This window comes from Cornus florida, unplaced genomic scaffold, assembly GCF_030987335.1.
Source record: "Cornus florida cultivar Cherokee Brave unplaced genomic scaffold, ASM3098733v1 CherokeeBrave_3.0.0_Hap2_Chr01, whole genome shotgun sequence".
Lineage (NCBI taxonomy): Eukaryota > Viridiplantae > Streptophyta > Magnoliopsida > Cornales > Cornaceae > Cornus > Cornus florida.
Genome location: NW_026775571.1, coordinates 117826027 through 117845957, shown reverse-complemented (window position 1 = coordinate 117845957; position 19931 = coordinate 117826027). Strand labels below are relative to the sequence as shown.

Genomic DNA, 19931 nt, shown 5'->3' with positions numbered 1-19931 from the left:
GAGGGTTTACCATAATTGTTATTATGTGACTTCATAAAAGCAGTGCTATATGGCAAATATGCATTTTTAGTCTTTTTATTATCTTATTTTTTTTCATATTCCCCTAATATCTTTCTTTAACTACATATATACCATCACGTAAACATCTAAAATATCATGAGACCTAATTACGTAAGGACATATCAAAATGTGCATGATATCATTGTACACTACAAAAATTCACGTCAATTGCAATAATATTAGAAAATTCCTTTCGGATGACGTTATGAAAAATAGACTAAGCTAGCTTCGTCACTGTACATTCATATATATTATTTCCTAAGTAAAAGCTCATTTGGCATAGAGGAAAAGGTTGATGGTGAGTTTGTAAGCAAGAAGAAACTTGTGCATGTGGCTTTCCGTCAACGCTAAACTAACTACATCGTTAATTGTTTCTCTTGGTGACTAGTTAGCATCGTCTTACGAAGGAAACAAGAGAATGAACATAGTCAATTAGATGTAGTCGAGATTACACACGCCACTCTATAATTTTAGTACTTATCATAAACAAAAGTATCTTAATTCCATGTTTGTCTTCATTAACTACGTACTCCATCCATTATGTCTTTAAGTTCTCCAAGCTTCTAACATAAAAACTATTAGTATTTGATATGCGATCACACTCCTCCTCATTGTCCTCAACCCAATTAATGAGAGAGAGAAAATGAATACGAAAATACATAAAAATATATAATTCATTTCAGGCTTCCCTTAATAAATATATATGGTAATTCAATGCTTGCATCCCATAAAAAAAAATTAAAGATATGGGAATTCATTGCATGCATCCTTACAAGTTTCAAACACAATCACAAGTTACCACAGTTCAATCTCAAGACATCAATGGTATATATTAAAATTTTTTTGGCCCACACAGCATAAGTTCAATTAAGTTATAATTAATACGAGAAAATATTTCTTACATCGAAAGTATATATAATAATGCATCTATTTCAATTGATTTTATCATTACGAGTGCATATTTAAATTGTGAGTGATACCTTGTCATCAATAATACTGTTGCCCCATTAAAGTTTATCTCAAATTAATACAATTCAATATTAGTGGGGTTTGCATTTTTTTTCTTCTTTAAATTGAGTATTGTCTACCATTAAATTAATATTAGATGAAATGGTCCACAAATTAAAAGAAAATAAAAATTAAAATATCTAAGAATAGATATATGTCTTTCTCCAACATAATTCTCCTCCATTGACGTAGAAAAAAAAAAAAATGTAGAATATTGAAATGGTATATACCCAAAAAAAGCGAAAAACAAGAGAAATGGAGTTAAAGGGTTTAGTTCTTTCCGTGACATTCAAAAAAGTAAAAAACCAAATAAATCCATTGCTTTAGTTATATTTAACTAGAATTAGTATTTTCACGTACCTCCATAGGAAGACCATTTCAATATGCCTTGTTTAATTGAGTAGAATTTTAAACGAATTAATTGCATGGTCACATATAAGCTTCCAACAACGCCATTTATTATCTCCTTATTTGACATGATGATCTCAACCGTTCATTTTCTTGAATTACAATATGGTCCATTCATGACCGTACGATGTAGCCACTTTTCTGACTTTGGTTTTTGCAGAGTTGTTAGACATTTATGGTTGTTTTGAACCTTACTTAAACTCCCCACTGTTGTTACCAAAAGTGCCCACATCAAACCACATCCCCAAAACACCCTCGTTTTAGTCTCAATCCATAAGGCGCGTGTTTAAACATCTCAGGCGCTACGTAAATATTGCATGACCTTGCAAAACAAACCATGATCCTTTTGTACTCCCTCGCGTGCTTAGAACTGTATACTCGCTATATCTGTGGACTCTCTTACACGTGGATTTAGATAAATTTTTTCATTATCCCCAAAAAGCCCTCCTGCCCTGTATATATATATAGAACTGGTAGTGTATATAGTATATAATATTTATTTTTTCAGATAACGTGGATTTCATTTTCACCCAGTGACGGCCACGAGGACGACAAATAGAGAGAGTAAGAAACCAAACCAACTAAACAAGAAAGAGAAAGAAACGACGACGCTAAAAAACTACTCAACAATATAAGGCACGACTCGACGTGTTTTCAAAGCCTTATATAGGAGTGTGTATATATATATAGATAATAGATACATAAGCCAATTTGTATATCTATATGTACTTGCCTTTTTCTCTCTCACTTCTGCGTTATTATTCTTTTCTCTCTCTTAATTCTTAAAACCCTCCGCGAGCCGTCTGCCTTTTGCAGATCGGGGCACTGGTTGCCTACGCCATTCCTACGCTTTCTCGGTCTAGTTTCTCTCTCTAGGTTCTACGCATGAGTACGCTGTCGTATTGGTCGGCGAAGTTTTGGTTCAATTGGAACTGTAGACAAGAGAGGCAAAAAAATCTTTATTTATCATACTCGCTTTTTTCTCTCTCTAGTCTTACTCTCTCTCGCTAGATAAATTTTTGGTTTATATGTTTCGGTGAGTTTCGATGTCGTCTTCGTTGACGAAATTCTGCTTCAACTCCAACTGTAAGGATGTATTGGAACGATCGAGAAAAGGTTGGCGTCGTCGGACCGGCGAGTTCGCTGACCTCTGTGATCGATGCGCGTAAGCAATTTTAACTCCCTTATTTTAGTGGTGTTGACTGATTTCAATGGTTTTTGTTTAGTTTCTTTTTGTTACAGATAGTTCTGGTTAGATTTGTGGATTCATTTAACTGGAGTTTAGTATGTGTTGTTAGGGTTTTTTTGTGGTAAATTTTTTTTTTTTGATAAAGTGTTTTGAGTTTTTTTAGTTCTTGACTTGCATGATTGGTTGCTTAGTTGAGCATTAATTACTATGTTATGAGCTAATTCCTAGTGAAAGTTTGGGTCTTTTAAAATTAATGGGTGAGTTCCTTTTATGCATTAAGTAATTTGAAGTTTGATAGAACAAATTGGAAAACTGGCAATAACTGAATGATTCTATTAGAGCCATCATTCCTCCTCCTAATGCATTGATACATTGGTCTTTCAGACGTGAAATGGAATGATGGAACTTAATATATCTCTGTTTAATTTGATGAAAAGTACTTTCAACGAATTATATAAATCTTTCCCCAAAACTAAATCGAAAATTTGTTGTAAATGTAAAGAATTTTGTAGAACTGTCCTGTATATATGTATATAATCACACACATATCTTGCAGAAGTATTCTCCAACTAAACAAGCAGGCCCTCTAGGGAATACTCACACCTATACACGTGATTCTTGGAAAGTGAATTGGAAAGGCCTTGCATCATATCTTACTTACTCAGCATCACCGAGAAGTTTTACATACACTGAGCAGTTTTGTTAGTTTGTTCAGGATGGTAACATTGGTTTTAATTATTGCAATAATAGAATTTAAGGGCCTTTTAGAAAATCTTGAAAATTTGCCAATTACTGTTATGTAGGCCGGTAACACTTTTATTTAGTTTGATTAGTGGAGAATAGTTGTGTGATTGTTCAGCTTCGTCCTAAATATTAGATGTACATCTGGCAGTTTTTCAAACCAACTCAAGTTGGTCTTTGCCAACCTGATAGCAGATTCCATGTCGGTCCAATTTGATTCCATCCCTAATGTTGCCAGTACCTTGGGCAAAATTTTAGATGAACTTGCATGGACGCAAATATGATATAGTTATAAACATGACACACTAAGACCTCATCAGCAGTATCACTAGATACTAGCGCACAAACATGGGAGTCGTGTCTAAAAAGTTCATTCACATATCTGAATCTATAATATTAAGAATTAAATTATGTGCGTATAGGATTACTTTCATTGTTGTATACAGGACCTTAAAACATACAAATGGTAAAAAATAATTCCTTTAATTCTGTCACTGTTTGATAGCTTATATTTTAGGCCTTCTCTGGGCTATTTGATCCTTGATAACTGAACACTAGTTAGTGCATGTAAAAAGCTCAAAGATCATCTAATAGATTTGGAAAATCTAAAATCAAACTTTGTCCAATGCAAATTTATGTTCTCATTCTCATTTCCAGTAATTTTGAATTTACTTTTACTTGAAAATAAATTCTCAAAAGAGCTTTATGTTATGCTTTTATATGTACTCGTTTTTTCTTCTTAGTTATTTTAAACTGCTGACTTTAGTTCTATGGTGACTCTAGTTCTGCTTATGAGGAGGGAAAATTCTGCGAGACTTTCCACATGAATGCTTCTGGTTGGAGGTGCTGTGAGTCTTGTGGGAAGGTGAGCTGAAGAATCATATTTTCAGGCTAGTAATATGAGATTAGATCATTATATCTTCCAGACTGTTTTTTAAACAGAAAAGAAAGAAACGAAAAAAGATCCATGTAATTTATTGTCTGAGTCGTATATTTTCTCTCTGCAGCAAATACATTGTGGATGTATTGTTTCATTCCATACATTTGTACTGTTGGATGCTGGAGGAATTGAGTGTATAAACTGTGCAAGAAAAAGTTTCATTTTGGTGAGTTGTTCCATGTTCTTTATGTTTGGTTTTGCATTTTTATGGCAACCTGGGTTGTTCGTCACACCATTATTTAGGTTCTTGCAAATCCAAATCCCATGTGATAATGCTGATTCTTCAATTACGGAATTGGCTTGAGATTTATTTGAGTTTTTCCAATTAAAATCAAAGCTAATCTTCGAACCCTTCTCATACGGGGATGGGACAAGATGGATCCAGAACTGAGTGAACCCAAACGATAGCCCGATCTGAGTGAAGATACCATCGGCCCAACCTTGTTCAATCCTGACTCAGCCCCAAATCTGCCCTTAACAAGTGTGAGGACACATTTCAAGAAAAGAAAGGAAGAATGTCCTCAGTATTTCCTTTCCTGTACCCTGAGTAGGCAGGACCAGCACTCGATAAAGGACCTCTTTTTCTTTCCATGACAGCATATTTCTGATGAATTACATGGCGAGTAACAGCAATTCAAAATTTTGGTTCTTCCCCCAACCCAAGTGAATAAGCCATATCGAATTAAAGAATTCTCAGTTGATGCAGAACCCCATATACTTTGAACATATATGTTACTTATTTAAAATCATGCAAACACCTAAAGCATAAAGTTCTCTTATCATTTTCTGAGAAATTGTCTAAACAGTTTAAATTTCTTTATTAGAACATACTTTTTTTTTTTTTTTCCTTCTCTCCACTGATGGTCTGCTCTAACTTTACCCCATTATATATTGTGTTCCTTTGCCCGTATAAAAGATTGTGTTACAATTGCAGTTAATTTTTAATGTTTCAGACACCAAATCCTGCATGGCCACCACCTTCTCTCTTCCTTCCTGCAGTACCTGAAAGAATTAAAGACCTCTCTAACAAAAATTGGAGTCAGATAGCAGCATCAGGTCCTGTACCATGGCGACAAGCACCCAGTTTGTTCAGTACTTCTTCCACTCCGTCAGAGTTGCATATAAGGATGCCCTTTGAAGTTGATATACCAATTGGCACTGATAGACTTATTGCCGCTGAACGATTATCTACCATTTCTTCAGAAAGGAGGAAAATAGAGGATTTGTCTGAAAGGCCAATGAATGGAAGCCTGAAGCTTGGTGCATCAACAGTACTTCAGAATGGGAATTCAGGTATTGATCATTTCCTATATATATTTTCCACATAGAAAAAGAATGTTTATTTCTTGTCAGGTTCTCACTGACATGCAGGTGAAAATGTTCATGTTTATTTCTTGTCAGGTTCTCACTGACATGCAGGTGAAAATGTTCTAATATATATGTTGAGTGGTTTCTTATCCTGATTTGAACATTTTGTTGCAGGATCGAACCGTGAGGAGCAACCTAATGCAAGTGCGAATATTCCTCAGCAGTCGTCCTTCCCAAAAAATGACACATCTACTCCTCACTTCGGTTTGGCTTTAAGTTCAGCCTCACCAAATGACTCAAATGATCTTGCCCAAGTTTCTGGAACTCATGCACAGCAACTGACCCATCCACCTCGAATGTTAAAGCAATGGTCTAATGGAATCGAGTCATCTATTGAAACTCAGGCACGCACTGGAAGGCCTCGAGGAGATGCCCGGGGACGAAGCAATTTACTTCCTCGGTACTGGCCCAGAATAACTGATCAAGAGTTGCAGCAAATCTCTGAAGAGTATCCTATAGTTCCATGTTTTTTCTTGATTTCTTAAGAGATATTTGATGAATAACATGTTTCTGTTAATCATAATTCAAAATTGTAAAATCAGGTTATCATTCTGAATTTGGATTTCTTTTTTTTTTAAAATTTCCTGTTTAATCTATGGATAATTTTTACAAAACAAGCAAAGCTGTATATAATTTTAATGGAAGGCTTCTGTAATTTTAACGTGCAAATAGGCAGTTCAGCATGTTAAACCCTTAATGAATGTAAGTTCGAATTCTGTAATTACTCCTTTGTTTGAGAAGATGTTAAGTGCGAGTGATGCTGGACGGATAGGGCGTCTAGTGCTGCCAAAAAAATGTGCAGAGGTAAGCTATTATGCTTTCCCGGCTTAGCCTTTCATTTTGTTCAGCTTTTTTATTTTTGTATTCTCTGTATTAGGAAGTTGAAAGCATTCTGTTTATGATATATGTACATATATGAAAAATTTATGTGTGTCTATAAATATATTTTGATTTATTATGCATGCACATACATTTGTATAAAATATGTCCACACACATGTTTAATTATAAAAAATTTCCAGTGAGATATTCTTTGAGCGAAGTAAGAAATTAACACTTTCTTATTTGTTGTGTTCTTACTCTCATATAGAGGCTTTCTCTGTCATCATTCTACTTTGTGCATGTAAAATGTTGATTCATTACAAGTGAAGTGGACAGAGCCCTTCACCCCCCTCCTCCCTCTCCCCAAGATGATTGAATGCAGAGACGTGTATTAGGATAGATATACTTATTAAAAATCTCATGCTTTTTTTGGTAGTTGGTTGTTCTACTGCTTGCAGTTTCTACTTTTCCTTTTCTTATTTCTGTAAATGGTTTGAGATGATATTAGCTATGATTGGAGTGGTGGGGTGTGGTTACAGGTTACAACTATGGTTAGCTGGTAATTGGAAGAATAGTTTAGAATTGAATGAATAAATATATATTTTACTTACCAACAGGCCAGTGGCCTAGCGGTACCAGGTCCCTCCTTCTAACTTTGATTTTTTTTCCATCATACATTAGAATTAAATTCTCTTTGAATTATTCAGTTAATTGTTACTTTTACATTTTCATAAACAATCCTGATGGATCTATTACATGTGTTTACTTGAATAGGCCTACTTTCCACCAATTTCTCAGCCAGAAGGATTGCCTCTCAAAGTACAAGATTTGAAGGGGAAGGAATGGATATTTCAATTCCGATTCTGGCCCAATAATAATAGCAGAATGTATGTTTTAGAGGGGGTCACCCCTTGTATACAGTCAATGCAGTTACAAGCTGGTGACATAGGTAACTTACCAACATCATTTGGAAACAATGCTTGAATAGTTCTTTTTGTCTTAGTTATGCTGGGTTAAGATGTTATTTTTGTTAATTCAGTAGTTCCTTGTTCCCTTCAGTTTTGGGATGTGTAGGATTCACTTGTAAAGTAGCAACATCATTACCATCACTTTTTGTTACTTGGTCAGATACCTCTCAAATTATGCTCCCTTTCCACAACCAGATCTTCAAATGAATCGAGCTGAGATGAGTAGCAGTGATTTGGTTGGCTGGCTGACTCAAGATCATGCTCGAACATGGCTTGTACTCGTCACGAGCTCAGCCAACCCTGCTCAAGCTCTGCTCGGCTTGGTTTTGACTAGCATGAACTCGACACAGTTAAAATAAAATGAAAGTACCAGGAGCTCCATTTGAATGTGGATTATGGAGCTAATAATCACCACCCATAAATAAATGAAAACTCAGGATACAGATTTATTTTGGCAAAAAAAGAATTTAAATCAAGGGTTTACGTGGAAAAAAGAGAGTGAAGAAACACTAATTCTAATAAATTTTGGATAAATAATAGGGAAAAAAAAGTGATCGTGAAATATCTTCTTTAGAAAAAAAGAAGAAGGAAGGCTATCTATATAAAATCCTAAAATAAATATCGAGTCCTCAAAAGTGGAGTCCCTCATTGCCAAACCAAATGAAAAGATTGAACAAATTATATGAATTGGATGAAATTTATTCAAGAGAGATAAGATAGCGAACTTCTTTGTTGTGAGAGGTACTTCGCTAGAATGAGGGAAAGAGAGGTTTCTCTTTGTTGGATTTCCATTAGAGGGGAGAAAAAAAAGCAATAGTGTGCCCTTGATGGGGTTCTGCAAAGGGCACAATATCTATAGATTCTGCCCATAATGCATTACCATTCATTTCACTCTGTTGTCTACAACCTAGTGGCTCTTAAAAAGTTGACATGGAAGAACATGGCTGTGAAAAATATGAAAGTAATGTTCATGAATCTGCCAATGCCTCCTGTTGCTCAAGCTTGGCTCGTTGCACTAGTTTGAAGGAACTCCAATAGGAGACGATCCTGAACTATCCATGAAGTGTTAGAGGTTCTTCGCAGTACCACCCACCTACCACCTTTGTAACCCCGACATACTTCTAGGCATGATTCGGTTGCTTCCTAAATTTTTATTGGTTTTTACTGTTCACCTATCTGTCTGTCTAGCACTTTATCTGCATTTTCTTCTCGATCCATTTTGCATTTTCTTTCGCATTTCAGTGGCAAACATACAAAGTTTTATTCTTGTTATCTTCTAACTATTTCCTTCCCTCTCCCAAGTGAATTGGAAATGACAAATGAGTTTATTATGAGTTCTCTGATTTCGGACTGAGATTTGATTTATTTCTTCAGTAACATTCAGTCGGTTAGAGCCAGAAGGAAAGTTGGTCATGGGGTTCAGAAAGGCTTCAACTGCTCCATCATCCGATCAGGTTTGGTCTTGGAAAATAAAGCAGTACTCAATTGTTTATTAGTGAATTAGTAAATGGAGTGTCACAAAGTGATGTGACAGTGGATATCTCCCAATGGTTGACACAGTGGATATCTCCAATGGTTTATGTAAATACTTCTTTTTATCCATTCTTATCGTCACAAATGCAAGGAGACATGAAGAATTGTTACTGGCTATTAGATGTAGTTAGGTGTTTTGTCATGTCACGGCTTTTACTTTTTAAACATTCAAGTAATATCAATTACTAAATTTCCCTTGACATTTCTAAAAGGCTTGGAAAAATTATTATGCCCGTGATTTATCTCCATTGTTTTTCACTAAGCGAATTATCTCCATGTGATATAGTAACTTTTGATGTCTTCAAAATAAGGAAAGGAAATTACACCAGTATATTCCTCAATACCTTTTTGTACGAATTTGGTTATGTCAATCCACCCGTTGAATAACAAACATATCATTATCCTATGTCAATGGGACGCAACTCTATTGGATACAAGTATTTGGCAGACCCATGATTGCATTTTCTCTTGCATAAAAAAAGGACATAACAAAGTTCCAACTTAGAGCATGAATTCATTAATAAAAAAGTATTGGATACAAGTATTTGGCAGACCCATGATTGCATTTTCTCTTACATAGAAGGACATAGTAAAGTTCTAACATAGAGCATGAATTCATTAATAAAAACTGCATAGTTTTGTGTTTACGAAGTCCTATTATAAATGATAAAGTTCTGGTTTATGTTGGAATCTACTGGTTTAAAAATTCTTGAACAACTATTCATCCTGTTTTCTGATCTGCAGTGCAATGAAACCATAGATACCGGTGATGGAGTTTCTACACATGGAGATGTTAATATCAGGAAAACTAAACCCAGTGAAACCATTTCAACTCATCGTCATTTAAAAGGTAATTCGGTATCACCTAGCTTTTCATCAGTCAACCAGGCTAACTCGACAGATCCAGCAAGTACATGGTCCAAAGTTGATAAATCTGGATACATTGCGAAGGAAGCAATCAGTGCTAAATCTTCTTTCCGTATTAAGAGAAAGAGCAGCACCTTAGGTTCCAAGAGCAAACGGCTTAGAATTGAAAATGAGGACCTGATAGAGCTGAAGGTAACACTGGAACAAGCTCAAGGACTGCTTCGCCCACCCCCTAACCATGTCCCCACTGTTGTGGTAATTGAAGGATTTGAGTTGGAGGAATATGAGGTAGTTACTTTATGCCAGTGTTCTTGCTCAATTGAAATTGTGTTCTATTTATCCTTCTAAATGTTCATAGCAATATCCGGTTCCTTGCAACTAGTAAAGTATGTTGTGGCCTTTATTCATAATTCTGGAGTCAGTAAGAGATGGTGATCGAGATACATCTAGCAATCAAATCTTGTGAGATTGTCAAAGTTGAGGTGCAAGGTCAACTTAACTCGTCAAGTCATCTGGTCAATATAACTCACCAAGTCATCTTGTCAATGTAACTCGCCAAGTCATATTGTTTAAGTCAAGATATCATATTGTTTTTATAATGTTTAGCTCTAGCTTAATAATAAATCTGTGTGAGATGCTGCCTCACAATCATAAATTCTTTTTGAATGCTAAAACATGCTAGGCTGTGCCTACATGGACATGTATATCACATTCATTAAATTTTGAATCAATGTTATGCTCTTAACGATGTTCTAATATTTGATTGAATTCTGTTAGTCTTTAGACCTATGATGCTATTGCAATATTCGTAATCCTTAACAAACGATGTAAAAGCATGGCCTGACATGGTTTTCTTTAGCAGGATGCACCAATCATTGGAAGGCCTATGATTTTTGCAACAGATCCTGTGGGGTAAATCACTTCTAACTTGCAGTCAACATTTCTGTTTCAATTTACTTCCTTATGTTTTCTGTATGAGGGTTTTATTTTTATTTTTATTTTTTATTTTTTATTTTTTTGTTTTTTCCCTCTATTTTCACACTAAAACTAATAATAGCCATTTGAAAAATGCAAAATAATCTTGCTTCGTTTTTATTGTCTGCATGATTAGTGCTTTATTTGTTTGAAAAAATGTTGCTGTCATAATATAATATGAGTACAATTCTGCTTCTGGAGAATATATTATACTCTATATAGTATTGGAAGTTCCTAAAAGATTTTGAAGAGTTAGTATGCGTCCACATGCTTACCTTTTGAGGTAATCCTGAAATGTTTCCTGAACTTCATCCGGTATAAGTTAGATTTTGTTCATTCAAATCTTCAGGTCCATTTCACTTGCATATTTGGTTCCTTCAAATTTTCTCTATAATTTATTGAGCATCATGATTTTTCCTATTTCTCCGATGAGATTTTTTCAATTATACATCTCTTTGGGGTCAAGTGAATACCAATACTATGTTTCATTTGTGTCAGTGAAAAGACCCAGTGGGCTCAATGTGAAAACTGTCTTAAGTGGCGCAAGGTTCCTGCTGATACTCTTCTTCCCTCAAGATGGACGTGCTCTCAAAACTCATGGGATCCAGAAAGGTAAAATAGGCCACTTAAAGAAACGGAGTTGTGCCCCCAGATATGTTCTTCTTTTTGGTTCTAGGACTTGTGGTAATCTCCCTTGTGGGAGGGGGCTCTTTTTTTTTTTTGGATAAGTTTGTGGGAGTCTAAAATGAAAATGGGATGATTTTCTTTTTTGGCTGCTGGGTTGAATGATTTGGATTTCCACCCCCACCCCTCTCCCTCCCTCTCTAGCATAGTAACTTCCTTTCCTCAATGCTGAGACTAATGGTATAAAACTATCTCAATTCATGCTAGCACTTCTGCAGTTCTATTCATATTTTCAATGCCTTTCTGCTGCCAGATCTTTGTGTTCAGCGACTCAAGAATTAACAGCAGAAGAGCTTGAAGATCTGCTACACTCAAGTAATCGAGGTATGAATGCTTCAACAATTTTTTTGATGCTGTGTTGTTATCCAGAGTTCACTCAGTTGATGTATGATACTTGAAAAGCCTGAAAAAGCTAATTGTCATGTATGGTTGCACCTTGCAGAACACCACATTTTGGTTCTGCAGTTCTCATTTTATTGCTCTTTCTCTCTCTCCCCCCCATGAATTTCTATGAATACTATGTTGTTCAGAAAAGCATCATTGTCACGATCTCACAGATGGCTGCACCTAGTAGAATACCACAGTTGGGTTCTGTAGTTATTCTTTTCCTGCTCTCTCTCTCTCATGAATCCTATTTTATATAGACAATGCTTTCATTTGAACCATGGTTTGTCAAATTCGCACTTGGTCATGTCACATGTCATTGCGATTGTGCAGTTGCTTCCAAGAAAATGAAAGCTGCCAAACAGGATCCAGATTTGGTTGAAGCTTTGGAGGGGCTCGATACCCTTGCCAACCTAGCTATTCAGGAAGAGGGTGAGTCCCTCCCATCATCATCCCAGGCCACAACAAAGCATCCCCGCCACAGACCCGGCTGTTCATGCATTGTATGCATTCAGCCCCCAAGTGGGAAGGGGCCTAAACACAAGCAAACATGCACATGTAATGTCTGCTTAACTGTAAAGCGCCGTTTTCGTACACTTATGTTGCGGCGTGAGAAGAAACAATCAGAGAAAGAAGCTGAAACTGCACGCCAAAAGCATCAGCGGCGGCAGCAACTACAGGTGCCTGATCAATTGCCTGATGATGATGTCCAGATCAGTAATACAGGAAATGGTAGTCCGAACGAGAAAATGATGGTCGATGAGGATCCTGAGGATGAACTAAGCCAGAGAAAATCCTCCCTTTCACCTTTCAAAGGCCAAATTGACCTGAATATCCAGCCAGAGCGGGAGGAAGAGCTGTCACCAGGTTCAGATTCTGGCGGCGTGATGAGGTTGCTCCAGAGATTGTCAAGCTCAGCAGGTGATCCGATTCAGCAGGTTGGAGTTGGAGGTGGAAACTTTAGCAACAGTGTTGCCATTGGTAGCAATCAGGAGAATGCTGAAGCAGAACATCCGGTAACTTTGTCTATGAACCCACCAGCGTCCATGTCAGCTACTGATAGATGAAAAGGTACTGTTTTCCCCCATGCAATAGTGAAATCATCAGAGCGGATTTTTTTTTTTTCCGTCTTTCCCCCCTTAAAGGATAGGATAGCTCTTGTTGTACATTCATCGTCATTGGCATCCTGCTTCTTCAGGTCTGTACATAAAGAAGATAGGTAGGAAGTGAACCATATGGTCGAGAAATCGATAATTTTGCTGATTAATATGCTATGTTTATCGTCTTTTATAAAGTAATTTAAGTGACACCAAAGTTGGAGGGAAAAGCATCTGGAGCGGCTAGTGGGTTGTAGCTAGTTACGTTCCCTTTCCAAAGCTCACATTGCGTGTTTCTCTTTTTCTTTCTTATTCCTTTTCTTCTTCTCTTTCTAGTGAAATGAAAATTGCTTTGGGCAATCTTTCAACTCATGTTGATTAATCGTGTTGATTGAATGGCTACGAGCCTACAAGTTATTTATATTCCCTCTTTTTAACTTAAAGAAATTCAATTAGAAGTAATTGTTCAATTAGATACTGTTTTATGTCTTTCTTTTTTTCTTTTTTTATTCGAAATACTTGATTTAAATTCTAAATACGTACTTGTTCAGAACTAATGAATGGTTCATGTCAGGTAAAAGAAAAGAAAAATAGTAGATGAATGCATGTTAAGTGCATCTATAACCATGTCCAACAATCAAAATTAAAATTTTTAAATTTTTTTGGTGAACAGACATGTAGTTGCTAGGTAATGTTGCAACTCTTTGTAAGTAACTGTTATAATAAATGAGGTAGCCCATGGAGGATGATATTTGCATTACTTTGTTTTCACTTGGTTTTTCAGGAAAATAATTTTTTAAAAAAATGAAATGATACAATTACTTTTGAAAAACACATTCTACAATTAAAGACAATTGTACTCCAATTTTAGAGGTAATTTGTCATTCCATTTGTTTTATTTATTGTTTTTCGACTTTTAACCTTGTGAATTTTAGAGGAGTCCGACTCCGATTACATTTGCATTTCTCAAAGGATGAGCTCTACCTAGGCTAAAATTAAAAGCAAACTGTAATAACATAAAAATAGATGGGCTAGTCTTAGAGAATTGATGAGAAGTCAACAAACTAGTTGTGAATTCTAATGATGGAATAGCAAGTCGGAAATTAAGAGCGTCCTTTGGTAATAACCCCATTTTAGACAACTTATTAGGTTGGTTTGGCTGTCCTTTACCTCAACACACCTCTCTAATAAGCCCATTCCCACCTTGAAGATTAAGGAAGTTGAACCAATCCCCATTTGCCGGTGAAAGAGAGTTTATGTTTCATTTTTCATCATCTCTCCTCCACCTCCTCCTCATCAGGCGGTAGATGATGAAGAGGAGGGTGAACCCCGAAAACCCTTCTTCAGAATCTTAGTAAGAGGAAGAAAACAAAGAGATTATATATTAGTTTAAGCATTAGCTTTTTGATCAATTTTTTAAAACTAAATTTTACACAGAGAGAAAGAAACCCTTTTGAAAGAGAAGATCGGTACAAATAAATTCATCAGCCAAGATGAATGATTTGTTCTCGAATTCCTTCAAGAGGTACACGGAATTGAAACGCCAGGCATACATGGACGACGTGGAGGCTGGAGGAGGAGCTGGAAACCATGCTGCTAATCTTGATAGCTTCTTTGATGACGTTGAGAAGGTCAGGGAGGACATGAGGAACGTCGAAAAGCTGTACAAGAGATTACAAGACTCAAATGAAGAGAGCAAGACCGTCCACAATGCCAAAACCATGAAAGAACTACGAGGCCGGATGGACTCAGATGTTGCTCAGGTGTTAAAACAGGTCAAGATCATCAAGACAAAGCTAGAAAATCTAGAGAAGTCCAATGTGGAACACCGGAAACTCCCAGGGTGTGGACCGGGGTCATCTGCAGACCGAACCAGGGTTTCAGTGGTTAGTGGATTGGGAAAGAAACTCAAGGACATGATGGATGCGTTTCAAGGGTTAAGAAACAAAATGACAGAAGAATACAAGGAAACAGTTGAACGCAGATACTTCACAATTACAGGAGAGAAAGCGAGTGAAGACACCATTGAGAACTTGATAGCAAGTGGAGAAAGTGAGAGCTTCCTGCAAAAGGCGATTCAGGATCAGGGTAGAGGTCAGATTATGGACACCATATCGGAAATTCAAGAAAGGCACGACGCAGTAAAAGAGATAGAGAAGAACCTGATTGAGCTTCATCAAGTGTTCTTGGACATGGCTGCTTTGGTAGAAGCACAGGGTCACCAGCTGAATGACATTGAAAGTCATGTAGCCCACGCAAGCTCGTTTGTGAAACGAGGGACTGAGCAGCTTCAGGATGCCAGAGAAATTCAGAAGAGCTCCAGGAAGTGGAGATGCCTAGCTGTAGTCCTTGTTATCGTCATCCTCCTCGCCATCCTTTTGCCACTCTTGCGTTACCTGCCTAGCAAGAAGCAGCCACTGCCGCCTCAGCAGCCTGGTTACAATGCTACTGCCGGTGGCGGCGACCCAACTCAACTGAATCAAACCAATACTACTTCCGTCGTAGGCTAAAACAATCTACTTTCATTTTTTTTTAAAACATATCTTTTTCTTTTTCTTGTCAGATGACCATTAATTGACATATTTTCATATCCTTACTAATACAATCATATTGGGTAGAGTATATTAGCATATTGTATCTCTATTACTAACCATGTTTGATGTTCATATAATGCACGAGTTTGGGTTAATTACTTGCATCCAATGTGCATAGTGCTTGAATCTAAAAATATCCATCCTCCATAGATTAACACTATGTTTGCTCTCTTTCGTTCTTCTCTTTTTCTTAAATTTTTTTTTTTTCCCTAATATGTCAAAACTCCAAACATAGTGTAAAATTACTCATAAATTAGAAAAAGCTTCATTTTGTAAAGAAAATAAGTAAGAAACTAATCCATGGAATGGGTTCTAAACAACTCTTTAAGAGTCTAAAGCATCTTATACAAAAACAAACTGAATGAGCTTTCAATAAATTGGAAAAAAATCAGCAATCTTAAACTAAGCTTTAGAAAATTGAACATGAAAAAGGTTCCTTCCAGGTGATTTACTTGAGCATCTGATAAAAAATATATATAAAGAGAAAGCTGGATCTATTGTACCTCTAATGGTGCTTCACTGACTTTTAAGATCTCAATGAGATGCATGTAGGCTTAAATGCAAGATGATCTGCTTGGCAGTCTTGGTCTAAACTATCAACGGCGAGGAGAAGGAGAAGGAGGCATCTGGTACTAACTATAGTATGCATGAATAATATGAAATAATTTTTTTTTTATTTAACTTGTCAGAAAAAAAATTTAATATGCATGAATAGAAAGTTGGAAAAATGTATTGTTTTTACTTACCAGAAAAGGGAAGAAAGAGAAGAAAAGAGAGTTGAAAAGACAAAGACGAAATTGCCAAGAAAATTCATAAAAAAAACAAACATATAAAATCACGACAGAGGAGAACATTTGTTGAAAATTTCTGCTGTACACAATTGATTTGTTTTCTTCCATCCGATAAAAGTTCTTCAGCAAAAGTCACCCCACTGAAAAGCAGACGAGTAGAATTGCACATAAATAGAGAGTTCCATTACAAGAAAACCAACTATTCATTAGTTCAGAACTAGGGAGAGAAGAAACAATAATTCACATTTTTTTGAACCACCACCTATTCTGCTAGCACTAACAAAATATTAAATGAGGTCATCATCCTTGGCTAAACCACATCCTACAACTATATCCAACAAACATCCAAATTAATGCATCCTTTTAGCTAAAGAACAAGCCACAATAGGATATCCCTCAATGAGCAGAGCAACTAATAATTCATGCTCTGATATAGGCAACTTAATGAGAATATTCTGCTTACTAAGCCACGAATATGACATCCCTCCATGTTATCCATCTCCACACTTACATTCCTCCCTCCCACTAGTATTGTTTGTACAAGGGAAAAGAATAACAGGGTTCCCATCTCACTCTTTTTCCTTCAATTTCTAAATACTCAATGTGGTTCGGCAATAACCTGTAGGAGATAACTTTTCCTCCAATGTTTTATTAAGGTAAAAAGCTCCATAACATCTGGTGGGCAATAACACGGCTCCCACCTCACAAAGTAAATGTTTCCTCAGAAGCAAGCCCCTTGGAAAGAAAGTATCATCTGGAAAGTGATTAGATGTTTCTTCGGAGGTGAGCCCCATGTGAAGGGATTATCATCTGGTAAGCAATTCAGATAGAGATTTGGAAGTGTCCAGGAAAGGGATAACCAAGAAGAAGAGTAGAAATAATTGAAGAGGATGGACAATATAGAGAGAAAGCATGTACTGGAAGTTACTCACAGGATTTAATTCCACCAATCACGACCATATACAGCTTAAGAATCTTTAAAGGAAGATAACAAGCAAGAAAGACATTTCAGACTAGAGATGAACAAAGTTCCAGCCAAAATGTTATAATAAATCAAGTGAAATGTCTAGATTCAATTAAACTTTGTGAAATTTCTTACTAAAGAAATTGTAAAACAACAATGTGCTTTTCAGGCTTGAAACTAAACATAGTGGATATCAACACAACCAGACTATATGAGCAAAATCTAGGCCTTAGAGCAACACAAGCAACAAGAATTAAGGGACTAGTGTTTACATGAGAACTCTGTGAGGATAAGACTTTAAAAATGTCAACCATAACACCAAGAATTTAGTCAAAATCTTTCATTGATCACTATTCTCTTAACTGGATGATGGAGTGTTTAGCTTCACTAGAAGTAAAAAAAATAAAATAAAATAACTGCTACCATGTTCTCCATAAGAAAAGGAAAGAAACAAGGAAGTGAACATTATCATAAACAAGCAACCATGAAACCACAAGGCATACAGACAAAAGCTGAAATTGATATACAATGGTTTTCAACTGTCAACCATTTCCAAAAATAATATGGAAAACCAAGATAAAAATCAAGAAGCCATTTTCGTGATATAATATGAAAACAATATCTTTCCTAGTCAGTAAAAGATATATTAAAAATCAACAAGCAGCCATTCCTGAAGCATTATGAAATATTACAAACCATTGATAATGCCTTCCATGTAATCACTAAGGATCTACAGACTGTAGGAATCACAAGACACTATATATAAGAGCCACCTACACAAAACAACAATTTGTTCCCTTATTTACAAGCTTACCACTAGTTAAGTCCCTGCAGTGGGCAATGCCGCCATGAAAGAGTTATAAGATGACTCGAGGTCAAAGTGGAGCTGCCGAGCCTGCTGTTCGGTCAACTCATCTGCTGCTCCCATCTTCGACAGCCTTGCAATCCATTCCTTCATCTTTGTCTTCCCCTCAAAATCAGGTGGCAAAATGGTAAGCTTGTTCAGCGAAGTCAACAGGTCCGAAAGCAGCGGGTGGACCTGATCAACAGCAACCATGTTCAGCTTCAACGAGTCCATAGACGTAATAAAGTTCTGCACACATTCAGCCACAGTGGCCGCAGAAGTAGTGGTTGACATTGTGGCCGCTGCCCTGTGCTCAATTGTAGCTGGCACACCCGAAGTCACAAGGCGATTTAGGGCCGCCTGGCAATTCATTTTGTAGGTGTCATGAAAGCGCTCAATGTCCGGAACAGTGTCTTTGAGCGTGGAAGCTAGGGTTTTGAAGTGGGCAATCAGTTTTTGGCATTCAGCCTCATATTCCACAGCCGAGACAATATCACGAACGTATGCCTTTTCAAGCTTCTCGGTAGCTTTTATGATGGCGAAAAGCTCAGCAAAATTGTCATACATCTCTCTTTCGCGTTTGTCATTCCAAAGCTTAACCTCCATTACAGACTATAAACAGAGGTACTCTTGAATCTTGATCAATTGAACCTTTATACCATATGGAATGGAGAAGAGAACGGGACACGCGCAAAGAGGACCACCTTCTTCACTATACAAAGAATCACATTACATACACAACATAAGGTTAGTAACATTGTATAATTACAGATATTGCAAATGTGTGTGCAAATGTGTGTGCGTGTTCAGTAGTCAAAGCATTAAATAAAAATGGCAGCAAATTAATTAAAATCAAAACAGAACAACGCGATCGCCATCCACGGAATCAAAAAGTGAACCTAATAGAAACCCTAAATTTCTAAACAAAAACAAAAACCTTTTTCATCAAACCCTAAATCATACCTTGATAGAAAGGAAACAAAACGCGTTCTGAAATGTTAGCTTAATAATATGTACAAACACATGATATATACATATATTATATATGTATTTATATGTAGAGAGAGAGAGGGAGAGGGGAACTTACGGAGAGTGAAAATTGGAGGTTGAATAATGTGAAGCTGTTGCAGCAGGTGGAGAAGAGAAGAAGGAGATGTACGCTTGTCGACAGAGTTTGCGTGTGGGGTTGTCCGCATATTATAATACTCCCAGCTTAAGTACGTTTTTATTTGGGTAAAACTACCTACATTTTAAACTTTACAGAGAAATCCCTTAAAATTTTCACATACATTTTTTAATCGCAAAATTTTATGCATTGTCAATTTATTTTACCCATCAATTATTATTATTATTTTTATTATTTTCAAACAAATGCAAATTAACAACTCTTTGTGTCAACAACAATTTCATTTTTTGTTATAGGGGTTTTGTGAAAAAGTGCTTGGAAAATTAAGGCTCAACGAAAAATTATCCTTTTTTTTGTGGCAAAGCCTTCATTATAGACTTCATGTGAATCATCTTCTTCATATTGTGGGGGCGTCCGAGATCTCAGGCTTTTCGGTTTGTGAGTCGATCGTTGAGACCATTGATCATCTCCTATGCACTTGCCCTTTTGCTTGCTAAGTATGGAAACTTAACCCCCTCAGATTGGATTTTAGTGGGGTGGAACCTTCGTTTTGGCTAGAGCGTTGGGCT

The 19931-nt window shown here is 36.5% G+C and overlaps 3 protein-coding genes across 6 annotated transcripts; 2 read left to right on the top strand and 1 right to left on the bottom strand.

Annotated features, from left to right (window-relative positions):
- Positions 1-2075: 2075 nt before the first annotated feature.
- Positions 2076-13415, top strand: LOC132266496 (B3 domain-containing protein Os07g0563300-like). Of its 2 annotated transcripts, none has more exons than XM_059767389.1 (13): positions 2076-2641; positions 4190-4271; positions 4414-4512; positions 5300-5639; positions 5829-6162; positions 6422-6518; positions 7310-7484; positions 8878-8957; positions 9781-10191; positions 10766-10815; positions 11377-11490; positions 11816-11886; positions 12280-13415. In XM_059767389.1, exons 1-13 carry the CDS (start codon positions 2523-2525, stop codon positions 13011-13013), a joined length of 2706 nt encoding a protein of 901 aa, XP_059623372.1. In that variant the 5' UTR covers positions 2076-2522; the 3' UTR covers positions 13014-13415. The 2 variants fall into 2 exon arrangements, with proteins under 2 accessions (XP_059623372.1, XP_059623364.1); XM_059767381.1 differs by having other exon boundaries at positions 10763-10815.
- Positions 13416-13867: 452 nt separating this feature from the next.
- LOC132266537 (syntaxin-125-like) lies at positions 13868-15730 on the top strand. The gene has a single exon (XM_059767431.1). It carries the CDS (start codon positions 14537-14539, stop codon positions 15551-15553), a length of 1017 nt encoding a protein of 338 aa, XP_059623414.1. The 5' UTR covers positions 13868-14536; the 3' UTR covers positions 15554-15730.
- Positions 15731-17969: 2239 nt separating this feature from the next.
- Positions 17970-19445, bottom strand: LOC132266542 (vacuolar protein sorting-associated protein 28 homolog 2-like). Of its 3 annotated transcripts, none has more exons than XM_059767445.1 (2): positions 19324-19445; positions 17970-18948 (listed from the first exon to the last, which is right to left on the bottom strand). In XM_059767445.1, the coding sequence occupies exon 2, from the start codon at positions 18840-18842 to the stop codon at positions 18213-18215; it is 630 nt and encodes a 209-aa protein (XP_059623428.1). In that variant the 5' UTR covers positions 18843-18948; positions 19324-19445; the 3' UTR covers positions 17970-18212. The 3 variants fall into 3 exon arrangements, with proteins under 3 accessions (XP_059623428.1, XP_059623435.1, XP_059623442.1); XM_059767452.1 differs by having other exon boundaries at positions 17970-18943; positions 19324-19439; XM_059767459.1 differs by having other exon boundaries at positions 19200-19334.
- Positions 19446-19931: the final 486 nt, after the last annotated feature.

Bases quoted from the DNA above. Each gene is read 5' to 3' on its own strand.
- LOC132266496 (XM_059767381.1), top strand. From the start codon at position 2,523: ATGTCGTCTTCGTTGACGAAATTCTGCTTCAACTCCAACTGTAAGGAT. The intron at 7,485-8,877 runs GTAACTTACCAA...TTATTTCTTCAG, and splicing joins GTTACAAGCTGGTGACATAG to TAACATTCAGTCGGTTAGAG. The intron at 10,192-10,762 runs GTAGTTACTTTA...GGTTTTCTTTAG, and splicing joins TTGAGTTGGAGGAATATGAG to CAGGATGCACCAATCATTGG.
- LOC132266542 (XM_059767445.1), bottom strand. From the start codon at position 18,842: ATGGAGGTTAAGCTTTGGAATGACAAACGCGAAAGAGAGATGTATGAC.
- LOC132266537 (XM_059767431.1), top strand. From the start codon at position 14,537: ATGAATGATTTGTTCTCGAATTCCTTCAAGAGGTACACGGAATTGAAA.